This window comes from Fundulus heteroclitus, unplaced genomic scaffold (assembly GCF_011125445.2).
Source record: "Fundulus heteroclitus isolate FHET01 unplaced genomic scaffold, MU-UCD_Fhet_4.1 scaffold_78, whole genome shotgun sequence".
In the NCBI taxonomy this organism is placed as follows: Eukaryota; Metazoa; Chordata; class Actinopteri; order Cyprinodontiformes; family Fundulidae; genus Fundulus; species Fundulus heteroclitus.
Window position 1 is genome coordinate 378233 of NW_023397230.1, and position 19011 is coordinate 397243.

At 39.4% G+C, this 19011-nt stretch overlaps 1 protein-coding gene across 1 annotated transcript; it reads right to left on the reverse strand.

The window, feature by feature from the left end:
* Positions 1-778: 778 nt before the first annotated feature.
* il12rb1 (interleukin 12 receptor subunit beta 1) lies at positions 779-17585 on the reverse strand. Its single transcript, XM_012882397.3, has 15 exons — positions 17446-17585; positions 16760-16883; positions 14706-14872; positions 14489-14619; positions 14353-14386; positions 11923-12045; positions 11454-11530; positions 9769-9997; positions 9532-9678; positions 9281-9379; positions 6156-6311; positions 5893-6048; positions 5682-5751; positions 2901-2976; positions 779-1927 (listed from the first exon to the last, which is right to left on the reverse strand). Exons 1-15 carry the CDS (start codon positions 17540-17542, stop codon positions 1622-1624), a joined length of 1992 nt encoding a protein of 663 aa, XP_012737851.2. The 5' UTR covers positions 17543-17585; the 3' UTR covers positions 779-1621.
* Positions 17586-19011: the final 1426 nt, after the last annotated feature.

The window sequence follows — 19011 nt, forward strand, 5'->3', positions numbered from 1 at the left end:
TAACAGAAACCGTTTCAAAGAAATATTTCTCTATTCACATGCATTGCTGTGGAAAATGGTCCAAGTATGTCAGCCTTTGTGTGTGTGCATGCAAAAAAGCAGGGCATATTCTAGCCTGAACCGAACAGATCAAAAGCTGTGCCTCTTGTAATGAGTAATCTGCGTCATTTTTTTTTTCACCCGTTTTTTTAAGGTCAAGAGTTTTCCCTTTGTTGTGACCACTTCCTGTCATGTAGCTTCTTCGAAACATGCTGGTGTGCACACTTTGAATTTCTGAGCCGTCTGGTGCATCTCTGTTTTTGATCTGCAGCGAAACAGTTTCTTTTTTTAAATGACCAACAGCCACTCAGTCTCTTAACCATCAGGGCAAAGGTTTCGTTGCACATAGTTGTTGAATGTTAAAAATGCATTGTGAGGGTGATGTTGGTGTCTAAGAGCTGAAGAGATTATCGGTCTATAGATAGAGTTGTTGCAAACATGCATATCAAAGCTGTGGCAACTGTTATAATCACTGTGTGATATTGACAAGTAAATGATTAAACGTTGAAGTAAAAATGGAGATTAAGCCTGTGGCGATAGAAACAAAAGGCAAAAAAACAAAACAATCTGCCAAAGACACTGAATATTGCTTATTGTCCGTATCCTTGGAATAAGCAGTAAATTAAAGGAAATGCTATGAAGTAATTACTAATACTGCTATCAAGCTTAGGATTTTCCTTCCATCTTTTGAAAAAATGTGAACATTTTAATTGACATTGTGCAGATAGAACCTAGAAAATAGAAATATATTCATTTTTATTGTCCCACAATGGGAAAATTTGGACGTGACATTGGGGAAAAACACGTAGACGGGATAGGCCAGAGTTACACATTAGATCAAGTAATATGCATTTTGAAAAAGCTCATTTAACATGACGTTGTAAAGCAGAAGGGAATGAATTTAGCAGATAACCAAAAAAGATATTGTGCATTTCTTAATTGATAAAAAAGGCATTCAGTTAAAGATGCTGACATTGTGTAAAAATAAAATGCAATATTCAATTTATATAGTGGAAAGACAGCACCCGATTTCCAGAACCATGTGAGAAAACTATGCAATATGCATGACTGTACAAGCAAACACCTCAGAGAAGCTAAAAACATGTGCAAATGGATTTTTCAACATCTGAGAGACAGTGTAAGTGACTTTTGATCCGATCAAGAACCCGTGGAACCAGTGGCATGTTTGCAAACACTCGCTGCGTTCGTTGCAAGATATCAAGCAGCAGTTATTTTTTGCCCTTTCTGCAACTGTACTAGCCCCTGATTTAATTTATATCATTCATTAAACATGAATGACTTGCAGAAAATGCACAGAAAAAACAACAACATAAATACAAAAGTAATTCAAGTACAAAACGCACTTTCACAAAGGTAAACACATGTCAGTAACAAAGTCGAGTTTGTGCAAAGCTTTGTGCTGTTGAGGCAGATAATGTGTCAAAGTCAATCCTTTCAGCTGCTCCCTTTTTTCCAGGCATCGCCGTTGCAATCCCCGAAACTACCTGCAAGTGGACTTGGCAGTTTTTAACACCAGATGCTCTTCCTGACGCAACTGGGAGTGGAACCCAGGTTAGAGGTGTCAGAGTAATGTGTCAGACTTCACACCGAACACCAAACCGTTCTTGTATGTCAGCATGGCCAGCTCAGTTTCCACCTGTTCCAGGTCCTTCAACTCTGCTTGCCTCTGAGTCTCATCTAGCGAGGCGAGACTCGAGCGCCTGTCGTCAGACCCCTCTGAGCAGCCCCCGTCTTTCTCCACCCGCCACTCCGTGCCGTCCTCCCAGTCCCCCGTCAGGAGCGTGGCCTCCACCGGATCGGGCCTCTCCTCCGGAACGATCTGGTGCAGCGTGAGCTCGTCTACTCGCTCTTTTCTCTCCCACATCTCCTGTTATTGGGTCACATCAGCAGAGAACAGGGTCAGGGTTCTGGGGCAGAGAGGAGCAGCTGCAACATCTGAGGTGGTTGTTCAAGTCACGATCATGGGTTTCAAAGTTGGAAGGAGTGCCAGTAAATCAGATTCTGTTATTTTCATAGTTGTACAATCATAAACACACATTTTGTTACTTCATCATTTTTTTTTTTTGGGATATTTTGAACACGTTATAAACCCAGGTCCTGGGTTGCATGCACTTTGGCCATTTATTGCCCTTTTTGTAAGAAAAACAATAGTTTTTAAGAAGCTGCAAGGACAGTTTCAGACTGAAAATTAATATTCATAGATATCCATTAAAATTTCTTTAATTAAATTTTGACACAAGTTGCATATCTCCCCTGTATGACTTTTTTCTTGACAGCAATTTTTCAAAATGCTTCATAAAGCTTTATGTTTTAACATAATTAAGAACACTGCTATACATTTAGAAGGCTAATGTATTTATATTGTACGGTGAAGTTTAGGAAACTTTCTTTTTGAGACAAACACGTTCAGTCCCTGCTGGTTATAAACATAAAATCCATTTGTTGACCAACTGCTCTGATATTTTTATGTCAAATAAATTATTTGGTCCTAGTCTGTAAACGCAGTTCTGCTTTGTGGGAAAATTAAACATTCAAAGCTCTTTTACATCATCTTTCAACATGTTTGTTAGGGACTTTCCCGCTGTTTCTGTTGAATTCAGTCTGCCCTATTGGACGTAGTTATAATAAAAGCACCAAAAAAAAAAATACTTTGGTGGACTTTAAACAGAAAAAGTAATCCTCCTCACTGGTATAAAGTTATCTTACCTGCAACTTGCTGATTAAGAATACAGACAAATTGGTGCCAACGTTAACTTTTAGTCAGATTCAAAGTCTTCAAAGATTCAAAGATATCATATTGAAATATCATTAAAAGATTCAGTTGAAGCGCAGCTCCTCACCTCACTCTCTGGCTGACGAGGACTAAAGTCGGGTATCACAGGTTTCGGCACAGGAGGGAAGACCTTACTTTTGATCCTAAAAATTTTAAAAGATAAAACAATAAAGTTTACAGAAAAGCAACGTGTGCAACCTGACATTTTCTCAAAGTTGAATTGGCAAATGGCAAACACATATATGATTGGATAGGATCATAAACCAAAAGGGAACGTATGTCTTCTGCTATTGTAAGATCACAGTTTCTGTGGGCCATGGAGTTAAAACTGCAAAAGATCACAATAAAGAAAACATTGAACTCAAGATGACTGAAAACTGATTAAACAGTATGTCAGCATTGGACAAAGGAATGCAACTTATGAATAACTCTAAACATTTGGGAGCAATTAATGGCAATATTCTTTAAAAAAATCCACAAAGTTAGGCTGAGAAACTGTTGCAGTGGAAAACAAAGGAAGATAAGAAAACAAGTCACACACAGTTGGTCACGTTTAGTCATCTCGAACTTTTCGCCTTGTGTCACAAAACAACCACAAGCTTAAATATATTTTATTGGGAGTTAACATGAAAGGGCAACACAAAGTAGTGCAAAATTGTGACACGAAAGGAAAAATACACGGTTTGCAACAGTTTCAGCTGAAGAAAAGTGCGGCACTCATATGTATTCTGCCCTCACACTCGATATACCTTAACGACAGCCTTCAGGTGACAGCTAATTGGCAAACAGATTCTGCCTGTGTGTTATTCAAGCTCAGTATAGAGGCAGATGCTGTGTGAAGACCTCAGAAGTTAGAGAACATTAATGAACAAACAGCATCACGAAGACCAAGGAAAACAGCAGGAGAAAGTTCAGGATAAGTTTGAAGCTGTCAGTGATTTGATTACTTGTTTTCGGTCCCTGAGGATCCTGCAGTCGGCTTTGTTTTGCACCTCTTTAGTATTGTTTATTATCCGTAGATTATTGTCATTGGTTAGTTCTCTGTTTCTTATTATGTTAGTTCTTCATTCTTGTTTCTGTTAGATTCTAATTTCACTCCCTGCCTGTTCTCAGTTTAGTTAGTTAAGTTATCATTCCTTATCTGTTCATTCATCATATACTCCTGGTACATTCTGCTCTTCCCCTGTCTCTGTCAAATCATTCCCCTCCCTCAGCGGTCGTTCCTTCTGTTTTCAGCCCTCTGTTGGTTTAAATCACTGAGCTATATAATACACTGGAGTGCTGATTTTGCCGAAAAACTGAAGTCACTGGCCGCCATCTTGCTACTCCCTACTCTCACAGAACCCCATAGGATTTGGTTGCAACAACAAGCAGTTTTCTGGCTGTGTGAAAACGTTTCACAGGTAATTCTACAGTCAGTGGATGTACTAACACTATCAACTACTAGGAAATTAGGTGCTGAAATATTTTACATGTTATTCATATTAAATATATATATATATATATATATATATATATATATATATATATATATATATATATATATATATATATATATATGTATATATAAGTATGTGTATATGTATATATGTATATATATATGTATACACATATGTAAATATATGTTTTTGTATATTGTTATTTATATATTTATAAATGTTAAACATATATATTTAAATGAATAAAATGCAAAATATTTCAGCACATGACTTTCTCAGTACTTGATATTTTTAGAACATAACATAAAAGTATATGACATTTGACATTTTAAAAGTTTTAAGCCCCCCCCCCCCCCCGCCCCGAACATGAGAAAATCCTCGTTATTTGATGCTGTAGCGCACATATTCCCTAGTTACTGGGGGGAAATAGGGAGTACCAATATGGCGGCTGGTGGCTTCAAAGCGACTTGTTCAAACAGACGGTGATTAGCACTCCAGTGTATTATATAGCTCAGTGGTCTATATAGGCAGTCTGTCTGGCCACACTTAGTGTTAGCTCCCTCCCCCAGCCCCCCCCTTATGCAACCCCTGCTGTGATTTGTTCCCTGTTGTGTCTCCGGCTATCGAGTCAGTGGGTTTGCCTTTGTCTTTTCACATGAAATTCTTGTTCACTTGTATGGCTCTTGTATGCCCTTTGGTCCATCTACAAACTTATCATTCATTGACAAAAGCAGGTTTGGGCAATAAAACAATACCTCTAGATCACAGAGCTCTGTTCAAGCCATGATCCGACAGTAAAAAAATTTATTAGACCTAAAAATACACGGCTGTCCTCCTAAAACTGCCCATCACCTGAAACTCGACATCCGCCTGGCAAAGCATGGTGGTGGCAGTATTATGCTGTGCTTTTCAGCAGCGTGAGTAAAGAGATAGAGCTAAATACAGGCCAGACTTGTAATGAGAACACCAACAGGCTTTGAAGACTTTAAACTGTGGTAGGCGGTTCACCTCCCAGTAGGACAACAAGCCCGAGTTACAGAGAAAAATAAGAACGGCCCAGTCAAAGTCTACACCTGAATCCCTTCAGTAAGATTAACCTTGAGCTAACATGCAAAAAAAGGAAAGTCAGCAGTAACAGCAGCAAAAGGTGGCTGTAGAAGCTGTTGACTGCGGGTGGATTCAATTTAAATAAATACAGTTTTTATTTGTTAAAATGACAAAATATTTTCTCTGAATTTAACAATGATTTAATTCTTTGACGTTTGTGATTCAAATGTGACCAAACATGAAAAAGATCACGGGGGAAACCAGAGTGTTTGTCTCTCTATACAGGGAAAACCTTTGCAAGGCATTTTGCTGCTCTTTTTTATTTTTAAACCAAACATGTTTGCAATGACAGTGTGACAAACCTCTTCATGATGACGGTGCAAACTGTTGAGAAGAGGAAGAAGCTGAACAGCAATCCAAAACTTATCCACACTGATGACGGCAAAAAGAAAGAAAACAGATTAGGAGAGAAGCAGTCAAGAAAGTTAAACATTGGACAATCTCTGTTGTGATATTATAACATGAATGTTAAATCAATATGGTTTTTTTTAGGTTAATTTGAAGGTGTGATACCATTTAAAGGCTTCTCTGGCTCTGTGGTAAAGCTCTCGATGGCTACAGGCCCTTCTCCTGCTTGCGTCACTCCGGTCAGACTGACATTGTATTTGGTTCCTGGTGTTAAACCTTTCAGATGGTATTTTGTCTCTGATGCTGATATGTTGATGCACACTGTTGAAATGACAGAAAATACACACACAAAAAAAAAATATTTTTTGTTTTCTTTCAAACTACAAATGAAGAGAAAAAAAAACGAGAGAAAACTGTGTCCTTCAAACCTGGAGGCTCGTTCTGTGAGCTTATTTTTACAGCACATAATTTGTAGTGTGTTAGAAAGCCACGGAGGTCCTCATAAGAAAACTCCTTCCAGGATAGATCAGCGGAGTTGTGTTTTTCAGATCCAGGCTTGAAGTCATTTGGCTTTTTTCTTGGTGCTGAAATGAGGAAAAAAAAAACAACATATAATTTTATTGGTACAGTTGAGTTTGATATGGCAGATTTCAGGTGGTAAATCTGTGGCGTGATATTCAGGGAAAATTAACAAAATTAACCAATTGCTCCATAACAGCTTTCTATCAACTATGCAAACTCAAAAGAGAGGACGGCATCATTTATAGCAAAAATATGCCAAAAAACTAAACGTTTAAACTTTTGAAAACATTTGTATGTGTCACTCATGACTCATTAAGGTTTTACAGATACACAAAACTAAAACTGAGAACTCTCAACATTATTACAAAGTGATTAAAATTTCCTCTTAGAAAAAGGGACATCACCAACTTCATTAACATAGGACAAACTATAAGGCTACCTTCAGAACGGTATTTAAGTAAAGATGAAATCAAAGGACTTTCTTAACTCAATATGTGTTGATATGAGGTCAGATTTTTCAGCACACAACCCATTTACACACACCAAAGAACACAAATGATGTCTAGAATTGGCAAGCAAGCAATGAGTCCTTACTAAAATGTCTGCTGTAAAAACAGTGACACCTTCCTCCACAGCTACAACCTTGGCAAACATTAACCATGCAGCGATTCGAGAGTAGTGTGAAAAGCTCTGAACAGATGTAATCTGTGGTTTCGCAGTTAAAACAAAGTGTAGAAATGTTTGATTTTGCTCTGACGAGCCCTCAAATCACAACTTCCTCTGATCACAGTGTGATCAGAGGAAGTTGGTATACTTGTACTGTAATGGTTTTCACACCTTTTTATTGTATAACAAGTAACACCTAATAATACGATTTTCACATGTAATTTTGCCAAACATTTTAAAACATGTTTGGCAAAATTTTAGGCTCGGACTTTTTATTGCATTTTTTTCACCAAGATGGGGAAAAATATTGTTCTTGAAATTATCTGTTTTTTTTTTTCCCTTAAATGTTGAAATTTCCCAGCAGAGCAGTGGTCTGCGGTGTTTCCATGCACACTGCAGGTTTGAACCCAGCCTTGGTTCTTTCTGGTCCCTATGTATGCGCGGGTTGTCCAAGTTCAATCTTATATTTCTCAGAGAGCATTGAGCGTGACGGATGTCACCAAACTGACTGACTATCTGCTCCACTGATGTAAACTTTACATGTAGTTGAGAGATTATGCTTTTATGTTATCTCTGTACTGATATTTCTGGGCGTTGGAACATGGCAGACCTAAGAGGGGCTTTCTCCTTCCATCCATTTGATAACAGGGGTTTTCTGTAAATGGACTGAACTTAGTGCTTTTCCAGTCATACTGACTTCTTAAAGCGCTTCACGCTGTAGCCACATTCACCCAATCAGAGTCGCTAATACACCGATACACAGATCAGTAGGCAACATGGGGTTAAGTGCTTTGCCCAGGGGCATCATTCCATCATTTTGGAACTGTAAATTGTTGTATAAAAAAAAAACTTCAGACCTTCCTCCAGTTGTGCAGAGAGATTTATGTCTTTATCAAAGTGCCATTGTGCACACAATTCCCCAAATGTTTCTGTACTGATGCAGCTTAGAAATACATTATTTTTTATTTTATTTATCCATTTCTGGTATTTATTTATACAGTTTATTTGTCTTTGCATTTTATCCATTTAACTCACACACTGCAAAAACGGATCTAAAAATAAGTAAAATGTTCTTAAAGTTAGTGTGTTTGTCCTTGATTTGAGCAGGTAAATAAGATTATTTGCCAATGGAATGAGTATTTTTACGCCTAAAATAAGATAATTAGACATCCTGCACTTGAAATAAAGTGATGGAGATGAGTTGGTCCTATATTAAGTGCAAAAATCTTATTCCAATTTGCAAATAATCTTATTAACCTTCTCAAATCAAGGAAAAATACACACATTTTAAGAACATTTTACTTATTTTAAGTTCCGTTTTTGCAGTGCACGGTATTAATGTTTGCTTTTTGTCTTGATGTACGCAGTGCCGCATCGCAGCGGCTAAATTTCACCACTGGTTAAGACCAAAATTATTTATAACTCTGATCGCTCTTCCTGCTGCTCTTAACACGACCTGCAGCAGGAATGATTTTCCTGCTGCAGGGTCTAATTTTCTCACTCTACTGATTTCTCCTGTTCTTCAGTCTACTGTTCTTCAGTTTTGCATCATATTACATTGAAATGACTGTCGTCATTTCAGCTTTTAACTTTTTGCTCTCTCTCTTTTTCTTCATAGTAGGTACACCTGGTCTGGCGTTCTGTTAACTGTGACATCATCCAAAGAAGACGGCTCACCCGCTACTACCATCTAATGTAGAACAGATTACTGGATCAATGTGTGCTTCTGTGCTTTTTGTCTCTCTTGTTGTGTCTCTGCTCTGTCTTCTCTAACCCCCAGTCGGTCGAGGCAGATGACCGTTCATACTGAGCCCGGTTCTGCTGGAGGTTTTTCCTTCCCGCTAATGGGGAGTTTTTCTTTCCACTGTCGCTTCATGCTTGCTCAGTATGAGGGATTGCTGCAAAGCCATAGACAATGCAGGCGACTCTCCCTGTGGCTCTACGCTTCTCCAGGAGTGAATGCTGCTTGTCGGGACTTTGAAGCAATCAACTGGTTCCCTTATATAGGACATTTTTGACCAATCTGTATAATCTGACCCAATCTGTATAATCTGACTGATTTTGACTTTGTAAAGTGCCTTGAGATGACATGTTTCATGAATTTGCGCTATATAAATAAAATTGAATTGAATTGAATTGAATTACCGATGTCCACGAGCGGTGAAAGAAGCCGAAACAGCGCCGCAGAAGGCCGGGTTCAGACCGAGTTCTGAACGGACAGTGATGTGAACGGATCATCCGGAGCCCAGACGGCCCATTGTTATTTGTATGCGTGAGGAATGCCACGAGTGGCGGATGTGCGTGTGAAGTCAGGGAGAGGCGTGCGTCTCATGGTCAATGCGTGAGAGTTGAGAGCCCTGCTTACCGCCCTCTTTCTGGTAGTAGTAGCACATTTTAACCGTCTGTGGTTTGCTTTTATGACATCTGTGTTCAAAGTAAAGGTAGCGTGTGTAGTCCTCCATGTCTGTAATAGAAACATAACAGGTATTTTAGACCTCTGGGAGGACATATTGTATCGTTTTTCATCATGGAGGCGCAAAACTGCAATAAAAAAATTGTATCACGCAGATTGTTGAGATGCAAAAGAAGTGCAGAAAACCACAATGTATCTCTTACCATTTTTTATTTTCTTTCTTTCCTTTTTTATTCTCCTTGCAGTCAAACACCACACTCTTTCTGGTATCAAATCTGCGTCTTTGAGCTCGTAAAACTCGAGCCACGTCCTTTTTTTTAAATCCTCGTTGAACAACGTTTTGTCGCAAGCTGCCAACAAGGACAGGATATAAAAACAACACTCGTGGTTTGACATGAGGAAAGGAGCACGGTCTGATGCAAACGTGTCGTCGAACCTACTTTTCAGATCCGCGGCAGGAACAGCTGGTACGTGCACGACTGCCGGAGGAGACGGCCCTGCTGCGTTCCTGGCAACAACTGTGATGTTGACGGCGGAGTATGACACATAAACGGTGTGGCGTGTCGCTTTGGTTTTGTGACTCTTCTTCTTGCAGGGACATCTCGGGGAGCAATAGGTGACGTTCACAGTGTAAGTCACGCCTCTGATTGCTGCTGCATAGGCCTTCAGCTGAGGAGGAAGACAAAGCTCAAATTATAAACAGAAACAACCCTACCTATGCCACATAAATGCCGCGGTGTACTGGCTTGCCAAATCCGTTGATGGGTTTTGGTACATTCTGTGAAAAGGCGCATTTGTAGAATGTGTGCTAAGTATTACTTTTGATATTTTACTAGAAACTACGTGGATTAGTACATTTTCTTAAAAGTCCTCTATCAGATGCATTTTTTTTGCATGATAAAAACAAGTCACAGCATAAAAAACAACAACAAACTAACAGGACAGACTACCACTGCTCTGCAAGGTTTCCAGAGTAGTGATGAATATACCCTTTTATCAACAGTTTGTTTATTCACTAACGTTCTGTCACAACATACTAGAGCTGGATGAGTCAGAATACAAGTGGAACCAAATCTCAGTTCGTGCTGAAGTGAAAGGTTGGGACCTCGGTGTATGCACTACTTTCCAATAGTCTTTTTTTGGCACTAGTGTCCTTTATTTGACAGCAAACTGACAGAGAAAGGGGTTAAAGCGTGCAGCAATGGTCCACGGGCCGAGACTCAAACCTGGGATGACCTCATTTAAGACTGGCGCCTCCAAAAATGGGTCACTTGCTCCACCCCTGAACCACCACCGACCCGTACCTTCCAACAACCTTGAGTTATCTTTAGTTTATTTTCAGTTCCCTGTGTTTTGTTTTTGTTTCTTTGGTGATGTGACTCTGACATGTGACCCATTTGGGTTTAAAAGGCCCCCCTAAACTCACAGCATGTACAGCATGTTGTGTTGCCTGCCTCCAGTCACAAAGACACAATTTATTCTAAATTTCTTTTGCCAAATTAGTGAAACAAAGATAACACAATATAAAAAGTGACTTAGTATTCTAGTTCCCAAAACATCAAGTTTAAAAAGCTCAATTTCGGTCTGGCAAAGAAAGCTTTTCAAGTTTATGTAAATATCTATTTTGATCAGTAATTTAAAAAACAATTAAAGATTTTGTTCTAACAGGTAAAACATTATATTATTACCTGGTAAGGTAAACTAAAGATACACACAGTATTTTGCTCATACATCAGAAACTGATTGGGGGAGTGATGGACTAATACACTTACTGAATATCACCACCGTAGATCTTTTTCATTATTTCCATATTTATAGTTTGTTGGCGTTGTGTGTTTTTGGCTATGCAACAATTAATTGTTTTAGCCATTGTTTTAAATATATATTATTATACTTATTAACTCTGATACAAGATACTGATGATCTAACATTATACAATGGCAGCAAATGCACAGGTTGCACTTTCATTGTTGGAGCACTGGTTTCTAAACCACAATTTCGATATTTGTGCTATAATATTATGTCTTTGTTCTGTTTCTGTATAGTCATTTTAAAGTTATTCTGACAAGGAGCAATTTCGTTTTGTTTCATGTAACAAAATCGGCAACTTCAACTGCATATTTACCTCCCAAGTCAGCGTCACCTGTCGTGTGCCATTAAAAGGTGTTATTGAGTTCCTGACTTCAGGAGGATGTTCAAGTTCTGTGGGAAAAATGCAAAACACTTTCACATTTTTTGCCTTACTCAAACCAAATAAGAGGTATTAAATAAATATTAGCGTACTTTGCAGTCACCCCTGATAGCTTTTTATCCACTTTGACAAATACAAAGTGTCATTCTACAAAGAAAATGTAAAAAATTATATTTTTTTAGGTTGGAGTAATGATTATATGTAAATTTATGTGTTAATTATAATTACATGTTTACTGTTTGTTGTTGCAACTGCATGTGTTTGCTGCAGTTTTAAAGAATAATGATGTATAATAATGCTAAGTATGATGTGTGTGTGCGTGCTTTGTATCATTTGAAAGCTTAAATGTGTCTTTGTAGTTTTCAGCTACACAAAAAGAAAGTGGCGAATGACACCAGTTCACCTGCAGGAACTATCACAGCTGGTGACCAGTTGCTCCACAGTGGGTTCTCAGCCTGGATGGACTGCTGTCGCACTTGAACCTCGTAAGCTGTATTCTTCAGAAGATTCTTAATGATGAGCTTTTCTGTTCAGATAAAGAAATAAGAAAGTAGTATTTGTGATTCTCTTGTTTATTCATGTCTTGTCTATAGTGGTTCATCCATGCAGGCTGGCGCCTATCTCCAGCCGCCATTACACAAAAGGTGGAGTACTCGCTGGACCGGTTGCCTGTCCATCACAGCGCAAGAAGGGGACACAGTGATGTACGAATTCATTGTTACAAGCAATTTAGACAGACCAATTAACTTAGCAGCCATGTCTTTATGGACGGTGGGAGGTGTACCCAGAGAGAACCCACGTATGCACACAGAGGACATGCAAACTCCACGTAGAAAGGCCCAGAGTTCAAAACCCGAGACCTTTAGCGGCAAAGAAACAATGCTAACCTGCATTGTAGTTTCCCCTTTTTTTCAGATACCTGATTTTAGGTTTTTAATACACAGGAGACAGGAGTTTTCATCTTAATCATGCAGATGAAGGATAATTACAAAATGGGGAACTGGATCACACGGATTAGTCATCCTGTAAACATCCTGTTAACTCCTGCCAATAAACACCTTGATCGTTTCTAAAGGCCACTGTAAGAACTCTTTGTGTGAAACTTCCAGCTGCTACGTAATCATTAGATGGGAAATGGACCAACATCAGGTTGGTACCTATTCCCTGTTCTCGTTCCTCAGAGACCCCCAGGCCCGCTGTGGATATGATGGGCTTAGAATGGTCCCTGAGCAAGACCCTTAACCCCAGATTGCTCCCCGGGCGCCTCACAGTGGCTGCCCACTGCTTTCCAAGGGGTTAAATGGGTAAATGCAGAGAACAAATCTCATTGGAATGTATGTTGCAATGACGATAAAAAGATGATTCTGATTATTAAATATATACTAGATTGATAATAAATGCATTTTTTAATTCGGTTTGCAGCTCATTGTTATTCTTCCTCCAGTATTTAGATGAGGTCTTATTATCTGTGGTTGAGAATAATAATAGTGCTGGAAAAAATATGAAACGCCGGGGATTTTTGAGAGCACAATAATTGATCGTTCAATGGATCAAATCGAATCAGACTGATAAATGAATGGCGAGACTGTTTTACTTGTATATTACACAGCAATACGATTTAACATAGCACTGATAGATTCAACTCTGATTATTTAATCAGTCAATTCAGAGATGCACCTCAAATATCAATGTTTGATGCTGAATTCAGTGTAAAGGTGTACACAGTAACAGAGCGTGCAACTATATCCAACCTAAAATGAGAGTACACAAACCGACTGAAAGGTAGCGAAGCTTAGAAAAGTAGACCATACCACACCTTCATGCCAGCAGCCCCCCACACATAAAGAACTAAAAACCCACAAGCCTGCAAACAAAATGTGAAACCTATACATGCACTCAAAAGCCAAGCTCTACATAGGGTCAGAACGTCAACAAGATCAACTGAATACAACAAGAGCTCCCTATAGAAACTACTGAGGACACATATTATATTGTAGAAACTCTAAGGTTTAGTTCTTGAATGATAACAAGGGGATCTATTGTAGGGGTTTAGATCAAATACGCTGCTGCTGTGTGAAGCCGTGAATTGAAACAGGACAGATTGGTGGTGGGCTAGACATGCTACGCCAAGCTTCATATTGGGCCAACACATAAGAATCCTGCACACATTTCCTTAAATCGATTTATTTAGCAGTGGGAAGGGGTGCTTATGTCAGTGGGTACAAGACAGAGCTTTATTGTGGAATTGGCGTTAAACTGTTTTCTTTTCATTGTATGCTTTCTCTCATTTTGGGACTCTAGATTCTTGTATGCATAATAATTGTAGAGAAGGTGCGTATATTGCTGTTTTTTTGTTTTTTTGTTTTCCTGATGGGAGTGTGACAGCTAGTGCGCCACACTGACGCCTCCTTTTTGGGTTGGTTGCCTGGTCTGTTTCTGATTGGCTGGAAGGTTTTCATGTTTCCAGCTGGAAATGTGCTGACGACAGCATTTAGCTGAAATGCGTCCACCTTACCCACATTAAAGTGTGGTGAAAGATAACGGAGTACTGGTTATGCCTTTTTTGAAAGTTTGGGTACAACCATAAATAGGGCAAACGAGCATGCATGATCTGACATCCAAGGAGAATTAACCCTAATCAAAGACAGTCATGTTTTTGGACTGTGGGAGGACACTGGAGTACCCAAGCAAACATGCACAGAGACCCCATGCTGGGATTTAAACTCAGGACCGCCTTGCTGAAAGGCAACAGTGCTACCAAGGAAACCAGAACACAAGCAGCGAGCATAAACATAATTTGAAAGGCAGACTAAAGGAGTATCTGTGCACTCACGCGTCGCAGCCTCAGCGGTGGTATTAATTATTCTCTGTAAGAGAAAAGATTAACATAGATCAGCGTTAATCGACAGGTCAGTTAAAAGAAATGAAAACATCTAAGATTGTGAAAGAGAAACAGATATAAATCTCACCTTTTCCCACGATTCCGTCTGATGTTTCCTGAACCAGACCTCGGCTAACGATAAATATTCAGACTGCCAACTTAAGCTGAGGTTGTTTCTCAACCAAGACACGGTTATGTTTTGCGGCGCTTCGTATTTAACTGCACGGGGGACAAAAGTCAAACAATTTGGTGAAAACATATGGCTGAGTGTCTTTCATCGCTCAAAGAAGAACAGCATCCCATACCTGTGTGTTCCAGTATCCCAGACCTTTTAGGCGAGGTGCAGGTGGAGTTTCCAGCATGAGCCTCCACCCAGATGTCAACTTTAAAACCAACTATCAGCCGCTCCTCACTCAGCTGGATGTGGTTCTCCTTAATGTTCCGATATGGTATTTTAAAGCCCGAAGTGTCGCTACCAAGACAAACACAGACATCAGCAAATGATCGAATCGCCTAAAATGTTTGCAGTTGCACAAATTGAACACAATGTACCAAACCAATGGCACCTTTTGATCTATAGCACAGAGTACGTTTTATTCCCATGAACCTCGTCTTTTTACTGTAAATCTCATCAATATCTTATGGAAGAAACACTGCTGTGAGTTGAAGTGGTGGCACAGCGCTTGTTTGTGAACAGAGAATAAGAACATAGTGAAAAATATTGACCGTGAGTAAATGTATCACCCGTTCTTTGTGTGGTTCTCTCAGTGGTTCCCAAACTAATTAGCTCAGAAAAGTACAAAGAGTCACAAACATGACTATTGCTGGCTGAAGAGTCCATGAGTCAAAACTTTAACCCTTAGTAACACATTTGTAGTAATTTAAGATAATACTAGAAAAGACCAGATCTAAACACTATTACAGGTACAGATAAACTACCTTGATTGTTCCCTCTTTGGTTTGTTCTGTTGCAGACTTGCTGTTGTGTTTAATGGCCTGTCACACAGTGACAGTTGAAGCTGTGAGACAGATGACCTCACATTTGAATCGTTTAAAGTGCAGAGGAGTTCACGGCTGACTCAGTGAGCCCAAAACCATCGATGCTCAAACTCTTGGTGTGAGCTTTCTGTGCTGATGTCTTTGTTTGGTTTTCTTCTCACATGAGCCTTTGCATTTTGCTAAAAAAAAAAAAAAACTCTGCCTAAGTGTCATCTGCCCTGAAGCCATGGTCTTGTAGTTTTTTTTCAGATGAAACTTTGCAAACCTTTCTCCAATCAGGACTTCCAGGAGATTCACTCCTGGGAGGTTTTCCTGCTCTCTTAATGTTTTGTTTTTTTTACTTGTGAATCATCAGAATCAGAATCAGACATACTTTAATAATCCCAGAGGGAAATTGCTGTTTGCTCATTCTCTCTGCAGAATGATGAATCTCAAATTGTTATTTTTTGCTTTATGACTCTAACAATATTGTTAACCAGCAACAATTGCTTCTCCAAAGAAATCGCTGATACCTTTGCGACATAACACTCTGTTAACACAGTGCTTCATAATTATCATCGTTTGCAACTTTGCACATCCCAATTAAATTCAATCTTTGCGTTAAACCCATCCCTTATGGCTGCCACTGAGCGCCATTTGCAGAGCCTGCTGGAGTTGTGGGTCTTGCTCAGGGATCCAGAGTGGAAGTCTGTGGTATTTGAACCAGGGAACATGCAGCCGTCCCAGAATGCAAGCACCTCGCCCTGACCACCACCATTCCACCACCAAACGCCATCAAATTGCTAAAAATCCCTGCTTTTGTAAATGGACAGCTGACGATCTAATCACAAAGAGCCTTCCTGAGTCCCAGTACTTAGTTTTTCTCATGACTGTAAATTATTTCTATTCATTCACTAATACTGCATTTATCATCTGCTGTTTCATGTCACTCTATAGGGAACCACTTTTTAAGATAAAGCAAAGATCAACAACCTAATATAATTAATATAGCGCTTTTTCCTAGTTTAAAACATTACACAGAGCACCACACACTTGTCGGAATTTAACAATTATTGGTTTGTTTTGTTAAATAAGAAGTTTCACGAATATAAATCAAATTGAAAGTGCTTGCGAATCAAGCGGCCTGCTCTTGTCAAACCGTCACGATGACATTTAAGGCTGCAGCCGTTCAGCTTCACTTCCATGCTAGAGGAAATGGTGACCTGCCCCACTCGCTACAGAACCTTGAACTGAAAGGAGTTTATTTTTCACGCTCTTCAGCTTCTCTTTGAAGCAACCTGTTCTCAAAATATGAAAAGAAATCCTCGGGAAGGGCCCAACTGAGTACAAATCTGCCGCCTCAGCACTGAGCAGTACTCACTTTAAGTGAAGGTCGAATGTCACATCGGTTTCATTTGTGCTGAAGTCCCATTCACAGATGTAAACAGTCTCGTCTTCGTTTTGTCGGAAGCACTGAGGACTGGAAGGAGCCTCACATGCTGACCCTTAGGAGAACACAGGGGTAGACATTTATTTACGTCAACAAATAGATAATTAAAATGAAAAAAAGAAATGATCACCCTAATCAAGCTGTGTGCTTTCCTCCCAGCTTTTAGGCTAAAGTATCTAGTAAATTGCTAAAGTGCTTGCTTACGCTCACCCTGACAGCTTAAGAGTTTTAGTTTGTCGCAGATTTTTGTTCTAATTGCCAATGTCGTTTTTTTCTTTTTGTTACAGATCCACACATAAAACTTCAGAAGAGTCTGAAGTGAATCTGAACAGATGTGTGACAGTAACTTTAAACCAATATCTTGACATCGGGTTAAGTATCGCTATAAGTTTGATCAGTAGTGCTTTTACTGAGGCAGCTCAGACAGCGCAGAGAGCGGATGTCACCTGCTAGTGGAAACCACAAAACGCTGATAAGCTAACCAGTGTTCTGTGGCTTATGTTTTACTTTTGTCGACTTGTCACTTTCATTCGAGTAATTATAAAGCAGTCATTATTTTGCTGTTGATTAAAGTTTAAAAAATAAAATGTTTTAAGGCAGTAAAATGATGAGCTTACCTTTGCCGATTGTTGAGATGAGCAGAAATATCAGACATGCATGCAGTGATCGCAGGTGCTGAAATGTTTCCATGAGGTAAAGTATAAAAATGATCATGACTGAGTGTAGGAGCGTCCATGAAGTCAACCTGTGTTCGCGTAACTGGGTCTTGTTTCCCAGAAACGTCACATTTTCACATCTCAGCTTATATGAGTTAGTGCAAAACCACAACGAGTCAGGGGTGGGGGGAGCCTGTGTTCGTCACCCTTGCAGACAGCCACAGCAGCGACTCTTTGAAGTCTTTTTTTGATTTTTTTTTCTTTTTTTAATGCTCATTCCCCTACAATTATTTTTCTCTTTTTGCTTTCCATCAAAGAATCGATGGGGGTGAAGTAAATGTGGAAACTACAGAAAAAGAGTACAGACACCTACAAGTAGCATAATGTGTCAACAACTGCTTGCACACCTAAATGAGTTCATTCGAGGGGAAAAGCATTAAGTTTTCTCAGTTTATCAATTTGGGTAAGAACCTGAGCAACTGTGTAAATCATCTAGGTCAAAGAGTTTTTGGCTTACAGGACTTCATGTACATGAAATGTGGTTTTCTTTATCAGGCATGGCTTTCAATGGCAGCTTTATAAATGTTTCCTCTATTTTATACTAATGGAGAAAACTGCAGGTTGATACAGCTACTGTATTATGAGTGCATAAATGTGAGTGTGTGCAGAGGGCCACCACCATTACCCCTCCAGGAATCAGAAGCAGCCAGAAAGGCCTCCGATTCTGAAGAACAACATCAGTTACCAGACGACACACAGCTCTACGTCACCATGTCACCAGGAGACTCTGAACCCATTCAAGGGCTGAATAGATGCTTAGAAGAAATCAATGCATGGATGTGCCATAAAAATTTTCTTCAATTGGATAAAAAACAAAACTGAAGTAATAATTTTTAGACCGGTAGAAGAGCAAAGTTAGCACCTAGCTTTAGTCGCTTAACCTAGGAACCACTGATCAGGCCTGAAATCTGGGTGTAATGATGGACTCAGACCTAAACCTCCAAAAACATCTAAAGACAGTTACAAGGTCGGCTTTCTATCACCTGAAGAACATTTCCAGGATTAAAGGACTAATGTCTCAGAAGAATCTGGAGAAACTAATCCATACGTTTATATTTAGTAGAATTGATTACTGCAACAGTGTTTTCACAGGTCTGCCTAAAAAGTGGATCAGACAGCTGCAGCTGATCCAGAACGCTGCTGCCCGCGTCCTCACTAAGACTAAGAAAGTAGAGCACATCACCCCAGTTCTAAAGTCCTTACACTCCAACCTACTCTGCATACCTAGAACCAGAACCTAACACGGAGAAGCAGCATTTAGTTCCTACGCTGGAACAAACTTCCAGAAAACTGCAAAAGTGCTGAAAGCCTGAGTTCTTTTAAATCAAGATTAAAAACACATGTTTAGGATTGCCTTTGACTGTTGTTGTTAAACTGTTTTACTAAAACATCATTGATTAAAGTTTGTAATCCAACTGCTTTAATATTTGCTTTTAGTTTCCATTTTCTCAATGTCTTCGTTTTATA

Bases quoted from the DNA above. Each gene is read 5' to 3' on its own strand.
- il12rb1 (XM_012882397.3), bottom strand. From the start codon at position 17,542: ATGATCATTTTTATACTTTACCTCATGGAAACATTTCAGCACCTGCGA. The intron at 9,998-11,453 runs GTAAATATGCAG...CTTCCTCCTCAG, and splicing joins AGGTGACGCTGACTTGGGAG to CTGAAGGCCTATGCAGCAGC. The intron at 9,380-9,531 runs GTAAGAGATACA...TTTCTATTACAG, and splicing joins AAGAAAGAAAATAAAAAATG to ACATGGAGGACTACACACGC.